The 16,762-nt window shown below is 49.3% G+C and overlaps 1 protein-coding gene across 1 annotated transcript in view; it reads left to right on the top strand.

Moving 5' to 3' along the window:
• The window catches only part of LOC128836343 (NACHT, LRR and PYD domains-containing protein 3-like), a 200,043-nt gene extending 183,740 nt beyond the window's left edge, over positions 1-16,303 (top strand). Inside the window, exons 12-13 of the mRNA XM_054026548.1 lie at positions 8,000-8,167; positions 15,993-16,303. Coding sequence (XP_053882523.1) covers positions 8,000-8,167; positions 15,993-16,089 — 265 coding nt within the window. The 3' untranslated portion in view covers positions 16,090-16,303. The remainder of the gene's footprint in view (positions 1-7,999; positions 8,168-15,992) is intronic.
• The last annotated feature ends 459 nt before the right edge of the window (positions 16,304-16,762 follow it).

The following is a 16,762-nucleotide window of genomic DNA, read 5'->3' as shown; positions in this document are numbered from 1 at the left end:
CAAGCACACCCACTTTTGAGGAGTCCACTCGGTACAACCTCTGGTATCTTCCCTCCCTCCCCAGCCCTCTGGCTAGAAATCTGAGGTAGCCAGAAAGATCTCACATGCAATATGGGGAGTGGGTTAACCTTTCATGTCCTTGCTTCCAAAGACTGTTTTCGTTTAAATTTTAACAACAATTTTTTTCCAATTAAAAGATCTGGCCAATGAAGTTTCTTTTTCTTACTTAAGCAAATGTATTAGACTTTAGTATATCACATTTTCCTGATATTATCCAAACACTTTGTATTTCAAGTTGAATAAAACAAGTATCTGCAATTTGATTTAACCCTTCTATTTGATTTTGAACTAGACTGTCCTATGAAAATATTAAACACAACTATTCTGGCCACAGGACAAACACCACAAGACAGGACATAGAACACAGAACATAATTCCTATTGTGCCAGTAAATGCATAGTATGTTGATTGTTTTTCAGCTGGCATCAGTTTTCTCTGATTTTCTGAAAGACAAAAAGAACATACGTCTACCCCTTCTGCTCTATCCTGTCTGAGAGACTCTTTTCCTACTTCAAAGACGTGTTCAATCGTGAGGCCCAAAATAACATACCTGGGAACACTTATTCCCTACCACTTTTAAAAACTCGCACTCATTAATATGGAACAATTCTTGTTATATACCCTATGTATCTCATCAGCTTTATAACCAAGACTTAATTTTTCATAACCCAAGCTTCACCCCAGATGTACAGTGCCTTTCCTTTAAACCTGTGTAACATGAACTTTAATAAAATTATTTATTAATGAATTGCAGTAGTGGTAAAATGCCTTGGCTGGGATCAGGGCCTCACTGTGCTAGGCACTGGACAGGTTGTTATGGAAGGTACCCCCAGGTGGTGCTGTTACAGGTTTCCAAGTTATTTTTGTTTAGGATATAAGCAAGTTTCAGTCTTGGGGAGACATTCAGTATTTAGGTTATGCAGGGTTTTGTGTAAAGGCAGCTTTGGGAGGAGAGAGGGAGCTGTGTGAGTGCACTTCGAGTGCACCCAGACTTCTTGTCACTGATTTCTCCTCTGATCTGCAAGGCCCTGGACACTTACTATTGCTCGACAAAGGGGTAAGACTGAAGTCAGAATTGGAGACTGGTTTCAGAAGAAGGAGCAACAATACACATAGACAGTCTCTGCCCTGAAGATCCTACAGTCTAAATTAAATGGCAAAACACTTCATTAGCACAGAGTTGAGGTTGCCTAGTTGCTTGGGAGAGCTGGGATTGTGATATGAGAGGATTTAAGTCTAAGTCCCTTTGTGTGTTATCAAAGGAAAGAGATGTATGTGTACCTTGAGATTCCAGTCTGGCATCATTTCAGTATAGAACTGAGTAGGTCGTGTCAGTAGCAGGGCACTGGGATCTTCTTGATACATGGGTATTGTCAGTAGTGAGGTGGGGAATATGAGTCCAGTCTGTAGATTGAATGATGGGTATGGGGAAGGTATAGGATGGGGGGTATCCTGTATGCATGTGTGAAGGCATTGTAAAAAGATATGAAGTGGTTAAACTTTACAAGTGTGGTATTCTGGCAGGAGTGGAGGCTCAGTGTTTGAGTGTAAGGCAAGTGCAGGTAGAGCCTCTGCATCGTGATGAAAAGGCAGAATGCAAGTATGTGTATTATGGGTGTATTGAGCCATTGGTCAAAGAGGGCAGAGTTAAGGTTGCATGGGCATTTACCTTAACTCTGTGTTTCCTGTTTTCAGAAATTTGAGTTTTGCTGAACTCAGCGTTCTGGAAGGGCGCAAGCTATCACCAGGCAGCCTTTACTCTGCATTATCTAAGTTACTTGCTACTTAATTTACTAGTTTTTTAAACAGAGAAATGTTTGGTAGGAGTTAGTCGTCATTTAGATAGTTGTAGTTGTCACTTAGGTTTGCAGCTGCTATGCTGTTGTGGCTAGGTAATAATCAAAAGACCTAGCTTTTATATAGTGCTTTTCTTCAGTAGCACTCAAAGATATTTACATCATTTATCCCCATTTTACAGATGGGAAATCGAGGCGCAGGGAGCTGAAATGACTAACCCAAGCTCACTCAGCTCCAGCGACAGAGCTAGGAATAGTCCCAGTCCAATGGTCTTTCCACTAGGATGCATGGTTGCTTTGTGATCCCTCAGTGCTCCTCTGCCTCCCATACATTTTGTTATAGCAGAAAGGGGATAGTGGTCGTACTGTGAAATGTTTACAATGAGCAGCTGCTAACATGGCCAGTGAGAGAAATCTCTTCCATGCTTTATGTCCCAAAACTTTGACAGTTTTATTACATGGTTATTACATAACTTTGAGCACGTGAGAGAAGACTGGTGTCTCTCTCTCCTTCTCCACCCTCTACACAAACATTCTCTGCAACTTGTAGCCCCGACCCAATATTTCCAGCTCCCAGTCTTCTTCCCATCCCATTAAGCCAGTGGTTCCCAAACTTTAACAACTCACGAACCCTTTCACTAAAATGTCAAGTCTCGCAAACCCCCTCCTAAAAATGAATGTTTGCAGGGATTTTCTCCTTCATCTGAGCATAAATTAAAAAAGCAGTGATCTAAGAGATATAAAATTTGTTTTATGACATGCTTATTACACACTATTTATTATTAATTATCATTACAGTATTTGTATTACATTATGAAAACAGCAACACTCTTCCAAGATCTCACTTTTGTAGCTTGTATCACTTTGATTAAGCCAGTTATAAGACAAGGCTCCTATGTTTCATCAAGGAGTATCAAATGTGAAATAGAATGAAGGTATTTAAGAACTCAAAGAGTTCCTCCTACATAACTATTCAGGTCTCTAGTAGTCCAGGCAAACAACGGACGATACAATGAAGCTTAAACTTGTTCTTCATAATAACTTTAAAAACAACAGTAGCAGCCTATTTAATTTTAAAAACAGAAAAACAAATCCCCAAGAGCCCCCTGTAACATTTCGCGAACCTCCAGTTTGGCAACCACTGCATTAAGCCATTGATTGGTATTGTAGAAGCCATTAACACTTAAGAAGTTGCTCCTTGCTGTCTCCTGCCCTATGCTGCTGCATGCATATATCACAGGCAGCAGCTTACTGGAGGGCTGCACACTTCCTTGGTTACACAGTCCAAATGGCACACAGAGCTGGGCTCCTCACTCCCACTGCCCAGCTCCAGTTGGCACTCCTGCCCCTGCTCCAGCTAACCTTCCCCAGCCATGTCCCATGTCCACCCAATCCACCCCTCCTCCAAACTGGGACACTCGCCTCACACATTTTGGCCACCCTCCCCCAGGGGTGATGTGTATTTTAAACTATTCCTTGTCTAGATTTGTTAAATTTCTTACCTTCATTCCCACTCCCATCCTAGATCCCAGGGAGGTTCAGGGAGAGGAGCTCAGATCCCCCAAGAGGAGCAGGGTCCCCCAGCTCCCAGAATATACAGTGGCAGGGAGAGGGGCTCAGAGCCCTGAAAAGGGGTAGGGCTCCCATAGATCTCAGCACACGCACAGAAGGGGAGAATGCAGGGGTGACAGGACCCCCCCACACTTAAATCCCCATCTTCTCCACTTCCCCTAATGCCAACCCCTCTCCTTTATCTGAGCTCACCAAAACATCTCCCCACAGCCACTCATTCCCATGTATGTTTTGGGGCACCGGGTATAGGAGGTGTGGTGGGGCACTGTGCAGTGTGGTGAGGAGGCAGTGAAGGGGCGCTGGCCAGTGTGGGGGGGATGGTCTCTGGGTAGGGGTGGTGGTGTGCAGGGCGCTGTGCAGTTGTGGAGGACTCTTGGGGAGTTTCTGGGCAGGGGGGTGCTAGGATAGGGTCTGTGTGGGAGTCTCAGCAGGGCGGCACTGGGCATAGAGGTCTGTGGGGGGGGTCTCTGAGTGAGGAGGGTGCTCAGTGGGGGGGGGTGTGACTCAGCTCAGGTCCGCCTCTAGGGCCAGGTGGGCCAGTGTACATCTGGTGGCTGCTGGTTTGTGAATAGTGCCCTCAGGCTGTGCTGGGGTGAATGGGGCCACCCACTCTGTGCCCTGCCCCATTGCCCCCATGGGGGTTCACAAATATGTTTGGTGCCAGGCCCAGAAAAGTTTAATCTGGCCTGGTCAAATGTACCCATGCCCAGATTCTTATCCCAGTCTCAGCAGTGTGCGCTTGGTGCTTGCTCGGAGCATGCTTGTTCTACGCTGCCCACCCAGAGAGGCAGGTCTTCCCCAGATCCTGGCACACACATGGAGGGAGCGGGAATCAGACACCCTTAGAAATGCAACCCCTCTAAAACCTGGCTCACATGCGGAGGGTAGGATGGGGGCTCAGACACCCCAGATCTTGGCACACACAAAAGGGAAGAATGTGGGGCTGACAGGCACCTGTCCCCTTATTCTCCCCAAGCACGCTGCCACTCAACCCATGTGTCCTTCCCCCTCACCTGAGTCTTCCAGCCCCCTCAACTCCTCTGCCACCCACCCCCATTTATCCCCCTCCCCTCAGTGCAGCCCCAAATCCCTCTCAACCTTATTCCCAAACTTCTGCATGCCTAAAATGCCCCTCCCTGCCAGGAAGCATTCATGTAATTATTTTTTTTACAAAAATGATTACATTTCCCACAAATAACTCATTCACCAGACACACATTTGAGCAATCTGCTATCCTGCCTTGTCCAAATGCCTCCCCAAGTGGGAGGTCAAACTGACTTGGGGTTAGGCTCAAGGGATGACTGTATTTCTTTGACAGTCCATTCATCCAGCCCATACTTCTTTAACTTGGCGGCAAGAATACTGTGGGAGACTGTATCAAAAGCTTTGCTAAAGTCAAGGAATAACACATCCACTGCTTTCCCCTCATCCACAGAGCCAGTTATTTCGTCATAGAAGGCAATTAGATTAGTCAGGCATGACTTGCTCTTGGTGAATCCATGCTGACTGTTCCTGATCACTTTCCTCTCCTCTAAGTGCTTCAGAGGAGTGTGGTGGTACAGCCAGGAGCTGAACCACAGATCTCTAAGTTCTAATCCAGGGCTTTAACTACAAGAGCCTCCTTTCTCCTGCAGAGAACTGTTCTCATTCTCTTGTGTTTTTTGTCTCAGAAGTGTGCTTTTTGGATTGGACACGGCCTCTCTTTTATATGGTTGTGCTTCTTGAAGTAGTGCTCCTTAACAATCAGCGTTTAAAAATTAAGGCCAGTACTACTGGATGAGTTTTCTGACCACAATACATATTCTGATTTGTTGAAATGTGTCAGAAAAATTCAAAAAGCTCTGACTAGTGACCAGACCAGACTAAAAAAAAAAACATCTGAAACCTATAAAGAGGCAAAACAAAATCCATGTAGGGTTGCCTGGAGGTGGAAGGTGAAGGGTGGCCGTCTCCCAAATATTTTTGAAATGTCAGGTGCCATTTCCCGTATATTTGAAGGTCTTCAGATATTTCAAAGGCAAAATTATATGCAATAAGACTAATAAGAGCATTCATGGTGTTCATCTGGAGTTCTGCTCTGGAATAACTTTCTACTGTCTCAAATTACATATTGTTAATATAGAAGTGCGCCAAAAGCACAAGACCCTAAATAGATATGATTATTTGCCAACAGATTCACACACAACTATATTCTAAAACCCAGCATCAACTTGATTTGATGAGAGAATGTATGGAGGGGCATGAGCAGTGCCAGGATTAGGTTTGCATTCAGATTTATAGTTAAATCCAGACTGAAAACCCTTTATTTTACACTTAACTTTATGTTCAAAAGAAAAATAAGGTTATTCTTGCCTCTGAGCTCAGAAACGATGGACTCTCTCCTCACCTTCTCAGCCCCCGGTCTCTCTTTTAGCCTTTAAATCTTCAGGGGTTCTTTTCTTCTGCTTCAACTTGGATGCCCCCTTTTTTTCACCCCTCCCCAACTTAGACTTCATCCCCTCAGATTCCCACATATGCCTTTGGGTTTTTTCTCCCCCTCTTCAACCCAATCTTAGAATCTCTCCCCTCCCTCCATTGCAGGCTCCTCTTTTTCTGCCTCCAAAATACATTGGGGTCTCTACAAACCCTTACAGACTCTGGGTGCTCCCCAAGGCATGGGGGCTTCTCTCCCTTGTACAAATTCAAGGGCTTTTTTCTTTCCCAAATATTGAGGTTTCTGTCCAGTGACACTTTACACTCTGAGGGAGTGCCCTGTAACTTCCATATTCATCATTTGTATGTAACTGTGATATTGCATATAAAGCAGGCCGTGTAAGGTATCATGGGAAAGGTTATGATCTGCTGAAACCCACTGTTCCATCTAAATTTGTATATCACTAATGAATATAAAGTTATGAGAATTGTGTTGAATGGTTGTCACTAAAATATGTTGTGGGTTTGGGAAGCGCCCAGATACTAGCTCCCGGTGTCTTATGAACCATAACATCCAGCAGGGTGAGAAAACTGCTTGCTCTAAATATTACCTAGTGTCTTACAGGCTTAAGATTCAGACTGTGCACTTGTTTTGTTTTCTTTGGTAACTAAATGACTTTTTGCCTATCACTTCTAATCACTTAAAATCTACCTTTTGTAATCAATAAACTTAGTTTAACGTTTATCCTTACCAGTGAGTTTGACTGAAGTGCTCCGCAAATCTGCTCAGGTTAAAAAGGCTGGTGTATGTCTACTTTCCATTTAATTTCCAATCAATAAACTTGCATTTCTCAAGAAAGGGTCTTGAGCAGTGCAAGACGATGTATTCCTAAGGTACAGCTCATGGAGCTGGGGGGATTTGGTTGAGGCCTTTCTCTGTAATTCATGAGTCGCTCTGGGAGCATTCACGTAATCTAGCTGGATCTGGGGCTCCACATGCAGTTGTATTGAGTAGTAACAACACGTGGAGGGGTTTGCTGCTTGCCACCAGTAAGGCATTGTGCAAGACAACCCAGAATAGTGAGTAAAGGGGACAGAGTGGTCCCACAGTCACAGGTTGTACACCGGGGTCCCGTCACACCTCCCCATTGGGCAGAAGGAGGACAAAGAGAGCCATACATGCAGGTGGTCCTTGAAGTTCACATGGTCATAGACAGCCTGCTGTCATGGTTACCCATTCAGCTTGCTGGCAGCTCCATCAGGAGCCCAGACTCCGCAGGGGGGTTACAAAAACCAGCTGAACTTCTGCTTTTATAACCTTACGAGAGACTCTGGAACAGGCCCTGCCAACAGGGTCACACAGTTGCCCTCCTTTCAGGGGCTCTTCCCTCCCCACACCTTGGGGAACCCCCTGCCATAGGGATCTTCTTCTCTTTGTCTCCCCCACTTTGATCCCTGGTCTCAGTGGAAGGTGAGTGTGATGCTGCCAGTGCTGGGCCTTGCAGCTGCCTCCCCTCCCCAGGCCTGAGGCTCAGAGCTGGGGGACAGAGACAGGAGATGGCTGCATTCTGCAGGGCAGCAGCAGAGCCAGTACTGGGGGCATGGAGGGGCAGCATCTCCCAGCTCCTCCTGCTCCGAGCCTGGACCAGCTGCCTGGGGAGGGGGCTCCCCTACAGCCTCCCTGTAGCGATGGGGCTGCTCTGATTGGGTTGCACCATTCCAGGACTGATCAGTGGCAAGTCCAATCTGATTTGTCAGGAGCTGAGTGGGCAGGACTTAAAGGGCAACTTTTTATTGTTTGTGAATTGTGATTGGCCAATGTAAAGGACGAGGGGGAGGTGCTTAGGAAGCAATTCTTACCCCAAACTTTATTCCTCATTGGTCAGTGGCAGAGGTTTGAGGTATCTGGGCCATTCTCACTGTTGCTTGCTGAAAGGCATGGGACAAGGGGTGGAGTTATACAGGAAGTTCCACCTACTGTTTGTTTCTCACTGGACAAGTGGTGGGGCTTGGAACAGAGTCTGTAGCATGATTTCTGGCTCATTCTCAATGCTGATTGGTCAGGCAGAGGGGCTAGTGGGTGGGACCACCTGTCAGACAGCCGTGACAAGCCCCGTTCATATCATGATCCTCCTTCTCTGCCTTTCTCTCTCCTGCAGCTTGGGGTACTGCGGTATCACAGCCACTGGCTGTGGGGATCTCGCCCCTGTTCTCAGAAGCAGCCAGAGCCTGACAGAGCTGAACCTGTGGGGTAAACTGGGAGATGCTGGAGTGTGGCTGCTGTGTAAGGGGCTAAAACATCCAAACTGCAAACTGCAGAAACTACAGTAAGTAACAGCTGGCTCCCTTTAGTCTGTGCCTGGTAACACTGATGTTGTGAGTTAAACTCAGGGTACCAGGGCGGATCACAATATACTACAGTGCACAGAGTGGGCTCAGGCTTCAGCCCCTGTTGAGCAGCTGGGCAGCTGCCCTAAAGGGAAAACCAAGGATCCCCATGACTCAGGGTAATCCTCTGGTGGCAGAAAGCAGGTACAACCAGCTCTGTACCACCCATTGCCGGATTGCCCTGCCCCCATGTAGTGGGTGTGGAGGACCATGGAGGTGTATATCTGGGGCAGAGTGCATGGTGCTCCACCTATCCTAGGCCAGCATTGCATCTGGAGTAACTTAGGGCAGCCGTGAGGTTCCTCTGTGTTAGCCCAGAGGCTGTTTTGTCCCCCATCTGGCCCAGGATCAGGGAGTGCAGAGGTGGCTTATAACCAGTTTCTTCAGTTTTGTCATCAGCACTGAGTGTGAAGTTGGCACAGCTGAGGATAGAGTCTGGTGGCTTTTAGCAAATCCCAGATGCAGCATGTTTTGATGTTATAGACATAATTATTTTAAGACAAAAAACAACCACCACCAGAATCCAGTATTGCCAACATGAAGACATCAAAAATCATGAGTTAGACCGCTGAAAGCATGGGATTTAAAAAAAATAAATCTAATTGTGTTTTTTTAGTGTCTTGACTTTCTAACTCCCTTTGCCAACGTGTGTGAGATGACATCAGGTTTAAAAATCAATCTTCAGTGTACACAGAAATTCATGCCTCTCCCTGGTTGCTCAGATGGAGACTGCGTTTAATCTCTCCTCACCCATAATGTAGAGGAACTTCTGTCCCTTTCCGATCACTGTCCTGACTGTGTCCCCCCTCATTTATTTCCTTGGAGAAATCAAGGGCTGGACTGTGAATAGTCTGAGAACCACTGACCTAGTTAATGTCTCATGAGTCACACTCACATATAGAACCTACACTACTTGTTAGAGTTGATGAGTGACAGATATACATATTAAAGATCTTGAAACGTATTCATATAAGAGTATAAGTCAGGAGTGGGGAACCTACAGCCTGTGAGCTGGATATGGCCCCTTGCTCATTTTCATCTGGCCCATGGGCCACACATATTCAACTTGCCCACTGGTGGGGGAGGACACCAATGTTCTGCAGCAGGGCAAGCCAGCACTCGTGGCTCAAGCCCCATGGGGGGCAGCAAGGCTCAGGGGTTTCTGCCTACAGGGCTGTCTCTGCGAGCACTGGCTCATCTTGCCTCAGGTAGGAAGCCCCGAGCCTGGGCATCCTCCTGTGGGCCTGGAGCCACGAGAGCCAGCTCACACCCCTGTAGGGGGGGAAGCCCTGAATCTCAGTGCCCCCACCCCCAGGGCTGGAGCTATAAGCGCCGACTCGTCCCACTGTGGGGAGAAGCCCAAAGCCTTCATGCACCCATGGGCAGGTGAGTTGAATGTCTGTGGCTCACCATTTGTTTTTTCAGTGGGTCAATGGGTTCTGTTACAAAAATGGTTCCCACCCCTGGTATAAGCAATAAAGCCACACTAAGCTCCTCACAGTCCCTATGTCCTGTCTGGCCCCCAAACCAGAGTGGCAGCCATTTTGCATGTGGGCATGGCTTCCATCTCATTGTAAACAGTGGGAGGTGGCAGCCAACTTTATCAAGGGCAGCCTGACTTCCATGAGCAGATGGACTATAGCAAAATGACATCCATATTGTTGGCTTCAGCCTCATTGGCAGTAATAGGAGATGGTGGCCATTTTGAATAAGGGAAAATTTGCAAGTTTTTGCCTTTCATCATGTTTTCAGGTCGGGATGGGGAATTGTCAGTATTGCAAACTCTAATGATTTTAGCACAACTCTTTTATGTGGTTCAGTCGCTAAAGGGGGACAGAGCCATGCTGGATAAGGATGGGTTACACTAGCACATCCCTTTCCTTAGAACAGGGCTGTCAGGCTGTTTGAGGCGGGGGGAGGGATTGAGAGCATGGACAGTTCCCAAGAGACAAGTCACTCACCAAGGGCGATTCGCATCCTAGATCTCACACCAAAGACACTGGCATCCAATCCTATAGTAAGGTATTGAGAGATACATTCCTGTATAGTGTGATAGATCCAGACCAGCTAGGAACAGCAGAGTAGCAGAAGGGAGATATACTGGCCACTGGATAAGTAGTTTTCTGTTCCCTGAGTGACCAGAGCAGGGGCTGCTCCAGGCTAATAGACCACCTGACTCCAATTAACCTACTAAGAGTCAGATGAGGCAGTTAAGCACCTGACTCTAATTAAGGCCCCTCTGATGCTATAAAAGGGCTCACTCCAGTCAAGCCAGGGGAGCCAGGCAGCCAGAGGAGAGGAAATGTGTGAGAGGAACTGGGAGCAAGAGGTGTGCAAGAAGCTGAGAGTGAGTAGGCGTACTGCTGGAGGACTGAGAAGTACAAGCATTATCAGACATCAGGAGGAAGGTCCAGTGGTGAGGACAAAGAAGGTGTTGGGAGGAGGCCATGGGGAAGTAGCCCAGGGAGTTGTAGGCGTCGTGCAACTGTATCAGGAGGCACTCTAGACAGCTGCAGTCCACAGGGCCCTGGGCTGGAACCCGGAGTAGAGGGTGGGCCTGGGTTCCCCCCATACTAGGGTTACCATTCGTCCGGATTTACCCGGACATGTCCTCCTTTTGTGTGCTAAAAATAGCCTCCGGGGGGAATTTGTAAAGCACTCACAATGTCCGGGATTTCCCCCTCCCCTGGCAGAGCAGAGCGAGCGGCTGGGAGGGCTGCAGGAAAGTCCCGGGCTGGACTCCGGAGCAGCTTCCTCCTCCCACCCCCCCCTCCCTGCATTCTGAGCCGGCCGGCAGCTCCTCCTCCTGCAGCCCGCTCCGGCAGCCCTGTGCAGGGCCAGGGACCGGGTTTTGTGTTGTGCTGGGGAGCTCAGCCATGTGTCCGGCTGGCACAGAGCCCAACACCCTGTTCTGAGCAGCAGGGTAAGGGGGGGCAGGAGAAGGGACAGGGAGGTTCTGGATGGGGCAGTCAAGAAACAGGTGGGGGCTTTTGGAGGGGAGTGGAGAAAGTTTTGGGCAGTCAGGGTACAGGTAGGGTGTAGGGTCCTGGGGGGGAGTTGGGGGGAGGGTCTTAGGAGGGGGCAGTTAGGGGACAAGGAACAGGGAGTCTTAGGTAGGGGGTGGGGTTCTGGAGGGCAGTTAGGAGCAGGGGTCCCAGGAGGGGGCAGTCAGGGGACAAGGAGCGGGGGGTAGGGGGCTGGGATTTCTGGGGGGGAGCTGTCAGGGGGCAGGAGTGGGGAGAGGGATCGGAGCAGTCAGGGGACAGGGAGCAGAGGGGTTTAGATGGGTTGGGAGTTCTGGGGAGGCTGTCAGGGGGCAGGAGTGTGGAGAGGGATCGGAGCAGTCAGGGGACAGGGAGCAGAGGGGTTTAGATGGGTTGGGAGTTCTGGGGGGGGCTGTCAGGGGGTGGGGAGTGGTTGGATGGGGCGTGGGAGTCCCAGGGGTCTGTCTGGGGGTGGGGGTGTGGATAAGGGTTGGGGCAGTCAGGGGACAAGAGGCAAGGAGGCTTAGATAGGGAGTGGAGTCCTGGGGGGCAGTTAGGGGCAGGGGTCCCAGGAGGGGGCAGTCAGGGGACAAGGAATGGGGGGAGGGTTGGGGGTTCTGGGGGGGCGGGAAGTGGGAGGGGCAGGGGCGGGGCTAGGGCGGGGCTCCTCCCGTCCTCTTTTTTGCTTGTTGAAATATGGTAACCCTACCCCATACCTCCCAACTCCTGATCAAACACAGGAGGAATTGACCTGGACTATAGCTTCTACCAGAGGGGAAGGTCTCTGGACTGTTTCCTGACCCACAGGGTGAATCTGTGAAGCGAACAAATCCACCAATAAGTGCAGGACCCACCAAGGTAGAGGAGGAACTTTGTCACAATAGATATACCCTTAGTAATGAAAGCCCAGGCTCAAGCCTAACTGTCCTTGTGTCCACACATCAATTTTGTTAATCTAGGACTCAAATTTAGGGTCCAGGACCCTGCGGAACTGGAACCTCTGAGCCCGTGTTAAGCTGTGACCTAGGGTCCGAGCCCTATTTCTTTCTTGTGTGCATTTGGCCCTGACTTGACTTGGGTCCCTCCAAATATATCCCAGAGTTCCTTGGGGCTACTTCCTTAGTCCTGTCTATGTGGACAATTGGTGGTGCAGTCTGTTGCACTGGATTGCAAACAGAAGCCACATCGTCCTTTGCAAACTGCAGCAGCTCAAATCAGCATTAACCCATTGTCTGCTGAACAGCGGTTTGCCAGCACACTGTCAGCGAGCCTGCAGGCTTTTCAATGGAGACTGATCATAAGAAGCTTTTTACAAAGAGAGCTGCTTTCTGGTCCCAAGAGCACAGCCAGATTTTGGTGCAGGCTGCCTAGGTGGCCCTGTACATACAGCCCCAGGGGGGGCAGAGCTCCCAGCTCAGCACAGCCCGGGGAGGATGACCCCTAACACCCTGGCTATTCCCCCTCCCTACAGGGCAGCCCCTTGGTCCCCACTCTGCTCTTTGGCCCCCCTGCACTCCCTGGGGATGTGTGTTCAGGGTGCCTGGGCATCGTTCACTGTCAGGGCAGTGAGTGTGAGACAGCCCCAAAGCCTCCTCGTAGCCTCCTGTGGTGGTAGCTCCGTCTCTGGCTCCTCCTCGCTGCTCTGCAGAGCTTGCCTGAAACACGGAGCAACGCTGACAGGTGGAAGGCTGCTCCCAGCTGCCATCATAGGCATTGGCTCCACGGGTGCTCCGGGACTCAGGTGCCCACAGGAAAAAAAATAGGTGGTGCTCAGCACCTATTAGCCATAGTGCTTCCGGGCCATGGGGCTGGCCACCGATCACTTGCCAGGGTGGGCCTCATTGGAGTGGTGTCCACTCTGTCCCTTTCTCATGGGCTCCCCCTGCCCTCCCTGGACTGTGTGTGCAGAGGTGTCCAGGCAGCGTGCATTATGAGAGCGGTGAGTGGGAGCCAGCCTCAAAACTTCCCCACAGACTCCCGGGGATCCCTTATCCCTGCCTCCCGGGCTGTGATGGGATGGTGAAGCACACTGCACCCCAAGCTCTGCGGATACACTTCACCGCTCTGTAACCAGCAGCAGCCAGGCTGGGGCAGGGGGCTGTTTCTCCTCTGAATCCTACATTTTATGTCAAACTTTTAAACAGATGAAAATAAGTAAAAAAACAACCAGACAAAAACACCTTAATTGAATATCCCATTTTAAAAATTAAGAATTGCAAAGTTTCATTTGAATAGTTTGACAGCCCTGGAGACTGACATCCTAATTATCCTCAGAACAGGAGCACATGGGCATCTTCCTGCCAGTGTGACTCAGCCTAGAGGTAGAGAGCTCAAGTCTTAGATTAGATGTTAGTTCAGTATCTTCACAAGCTGCAGCCGTTCTACTGAGGGCCACCAAAGGAGTTAATTATGCAGTTTCTGTACTTATGAGCAACTGAATCCCATCAACAGCACCATCACTGTTAGGAAATAGGGTGGTCAGTAAGTAGAGTGCAACACATTCATAGGGCTGGAGTGTTAAAATGCAGTGTAGATGCTCAAGCTCAGGGTTTCCAGACACAGGTCAGGTGACTCCAGTCCCACTAACCCTAGGCTTCCATTCCTGTGTAGACATACCCCCAGAAAAATAAATGAGTTATAAAGAGGTTAAGGCAGGTAAAGATACATGTACAGGTGAGTTACATTCTATAATTTCAAAAGATAGCAGAGATGGAGGTCATCAAATCACAGAACAGGAAACCAGATGGATCATGTTACAATTCAGCACAAATGGAGCAGAACTTTAGAAGATGTACATAGGAGGAATGAGGATGTTTGGTAGTGGACACTTACTAGTGATAACTAAAATAAGAATAAAAATAAAAATTCCAACAGTCACAAGATGAAGATTTTTTTCCTTGTGTCTGCATTTATAGCTTCTACTCACAGAAAACAAGTAGTCAGGATGGCCCCCTACGTGGGTTCGTTCTTCATGGCGGGAAACGAGGAATGCACTTAGAAACTGATCTTTGATTTCACACACACTGACCATTTGCTTTCAATGCACAGGAATTAATACCTTTCTGTTAGCCAGGCCAGATTTCTAATTAGGCACAGTAGGCATGTGCCTCGTTGCGCTGTCATTCTAGGGGCCCCTAAAAATTCAACATTTGCCACTTCCGGACCCCTGCAGGGGCAGGGGCGGCTGATGGGAAGATGGCCTCATGCAGCCCTGCTGAAGCACTCCTACCAGCAGAGAAGGCAAAGCAGCCCCCTGTTCCAGGGGAAGAGCTCAGCAGACAAACACAGGGAGCCGTGCCAGGCAAGTGGATACTGAGGGAGCCCGGCCTAGGTAGGCCCCGCTCCTGTTCCTGCTCCAGCCTGGCTGATCGCTGTTCCCGAGGGGCCAGAGCAATCCCCGACCGGCCCTAGCCACGCTGCCGGCTCAGCCCGGCAGATACAGTCACCTCCCAGCGGGGCTGGTGAGTGTGGCTGGGGGGGAAGGACACAGGAGAGTGGATCTCTGTGGGGGGTGCTGGGCATTGAGGGAGCTGGGGGGATGCTGAGCAGTAGGAGGCTTGTGGGGTGTGCTGGGCACTGGGGAGGGGGTTGTGGGAGGTGGGGGAGGTCTGTGTGTGTTGAGTTGCTGGGCAGTTGGGAATCTGTAGGAGGCACTGGACAATTGTGGTAGGGCTGTGCAGGGGAGGTGGGCGCTGGGCAGTGGGGGGGTGGTGTGCAGGGTGCTCTACAGTTGTGGTGGGGTCTGTGGAGGCATCTCTGGGTGGGAAGGGGAGCGCTGAAGATGCTGTGCCTAGGGGTGCATAAGGTGTAAATCTGGCCCTGTCTGTTAGAGTTCTTAATTTGCATTACAGACAGCTTCTTTCTTGTTTGATGAGTTACTTCCTTACAGAGGCATATACAATGTAAATGTTTATTACATTAGAACAGGGCACAGATAAGTGAAAACAATGCATGCTACATCCCAATACTAAACACATTCTTATACGTTGAACATCTCCTTTGAACGATACTAAAATACCAATCAGCTGGTCTGGCTTCCACCTATGAGTTTGTCAGTTCTTAGCTGATGCCTACGGCTTTGGCCAGAGCTGGCACTTGGTTTATCAGCAGCACAAGCAGCATGCCCTGAACTGAGCACTGGCTCCTGCTCTCCCAAACTGGCTGCAGACAGACAAACCCCATTCTCTTGAAGTGGCTGTAAAAGTAAATAAAGAGTAAGTGACATGTTCCTGTCTTCCTGCAGCCAGGGTGGAGTTTGAGCTCCCACCTGATTTCAACAGTGTCAGGCTAAGTCTGCAGCCCCACAACAGCTGCTTAAAAACTCTCCTTCAAGAACAGTGTTACTGAAGCCTGTGAGGAGGGGGCATGAGGATCACTTAAGATCTGAGATCTTGCTGTTCCATGGCGAGATTCTGTGAGCTGGATTTTGCAGCCCCTGCTCCCTGTGAGCACTGAGTAACCCCACAGCGATCAATGGGACTGTCCGTGTCAGTAAGTGCTCCCCACCCTGAGCAAGGGCTGCACAATCCAGCCCTCTACGTGCAGAAAGGACATTGCTGTCCCTGCCCAGAGCTCATAGGGTGAGTGGGGTGTGTGTTGAAGGGTGCAGAGCAGGCCAGGCTACAGACTGCACCTGCTGGCAGAGTGCTCAGCAGGCAGGGCAGTGACAGTGACACAGATCCTGTGGGTGCAGCGCTGGGCTTCCTAGGGGCAGTGGGCTCAGGTGTTATGTCTGCAGAGAGAGTTAACACGTCCTTTTCTTTCCCTGTTTTCCCTACAGTTTGACAAAAGGGTATTTAAGTGAAGAAATGCGGGCAGAGCTGGATGCTGTAAAAGACACAAAACCTGACCTGGTCATAGAGTTACTGGACTGGTGAGCGGGAGCCACTGCACCAATGCAGCTCTGACCTGGCTGCCCTGCCACTAGCTGAGGGAGCAGCTGGGCAGTGGGAGAACACCTGCCCCTATTAAAATTGAACCCGGCCAGCCCCAGGGGCTCCAGCAGCAAATGTCAACGTCCAAGCCAGTCCTCTTGAATGAAGGCAGGAGGCTTAGGAGTAGGGGCTGGGTTTGCTCTATTCTCACTGTGCAATGGGGTAGTTGTTTTTGGGGAGGAGGGGGGGGCAAGAGGGAGAAAGGGGATCAGGGCTTAGGGGAGGGAGAGATTTGGGATTATGAGATGGAGGGGTCTGGAAACCTCCCTTTTTAGTGTGTCAGTGCAGAGGGGAGACTCAAGAACCATCCTTGGGTCCAAAGGAGAACTGTCCTTCTCTTACAATGGTTCATGCTATTATGTGTATATTTACAAGGGGGTTGTAATTTTACATAACTCCACAGTTATTAAGTCGGCATTCTTCTGTATCCATCTCCAACAGAGTTTTATCCTGGATGTATATTTGTGTCAGTTTTGCTGGAGTTCAATAAAGATTGTGTATTAAGAAATAATTCTGCACTTTTAGCATTTCTGCTAAATGCAAAAGAATTTTCCCATTCTCCAGAGCTGTGGGGGAGGAGAGAGAGGGGGAAGTCCTCAGGGATGTTTCACAGAGA

Source organism: Malaclemys terrapin, chromosome 4, assembly GCF_027887155.1.
Source record: "Malaclemys terrapin pileata isolate rMalTer1 chromosome 4, rMalTer1.hap1, whole genome shotgun sequence".
In the NCBI taxonomy this organism is placed as follows: Eukaryota; Metazoa; Chordata; order Testudines; family Emydidae; genus Malaclemys; species Malaclemys terrapin.
This window is presented reverse-complemented; position numbering and strand designations above follow the sequence as displayed.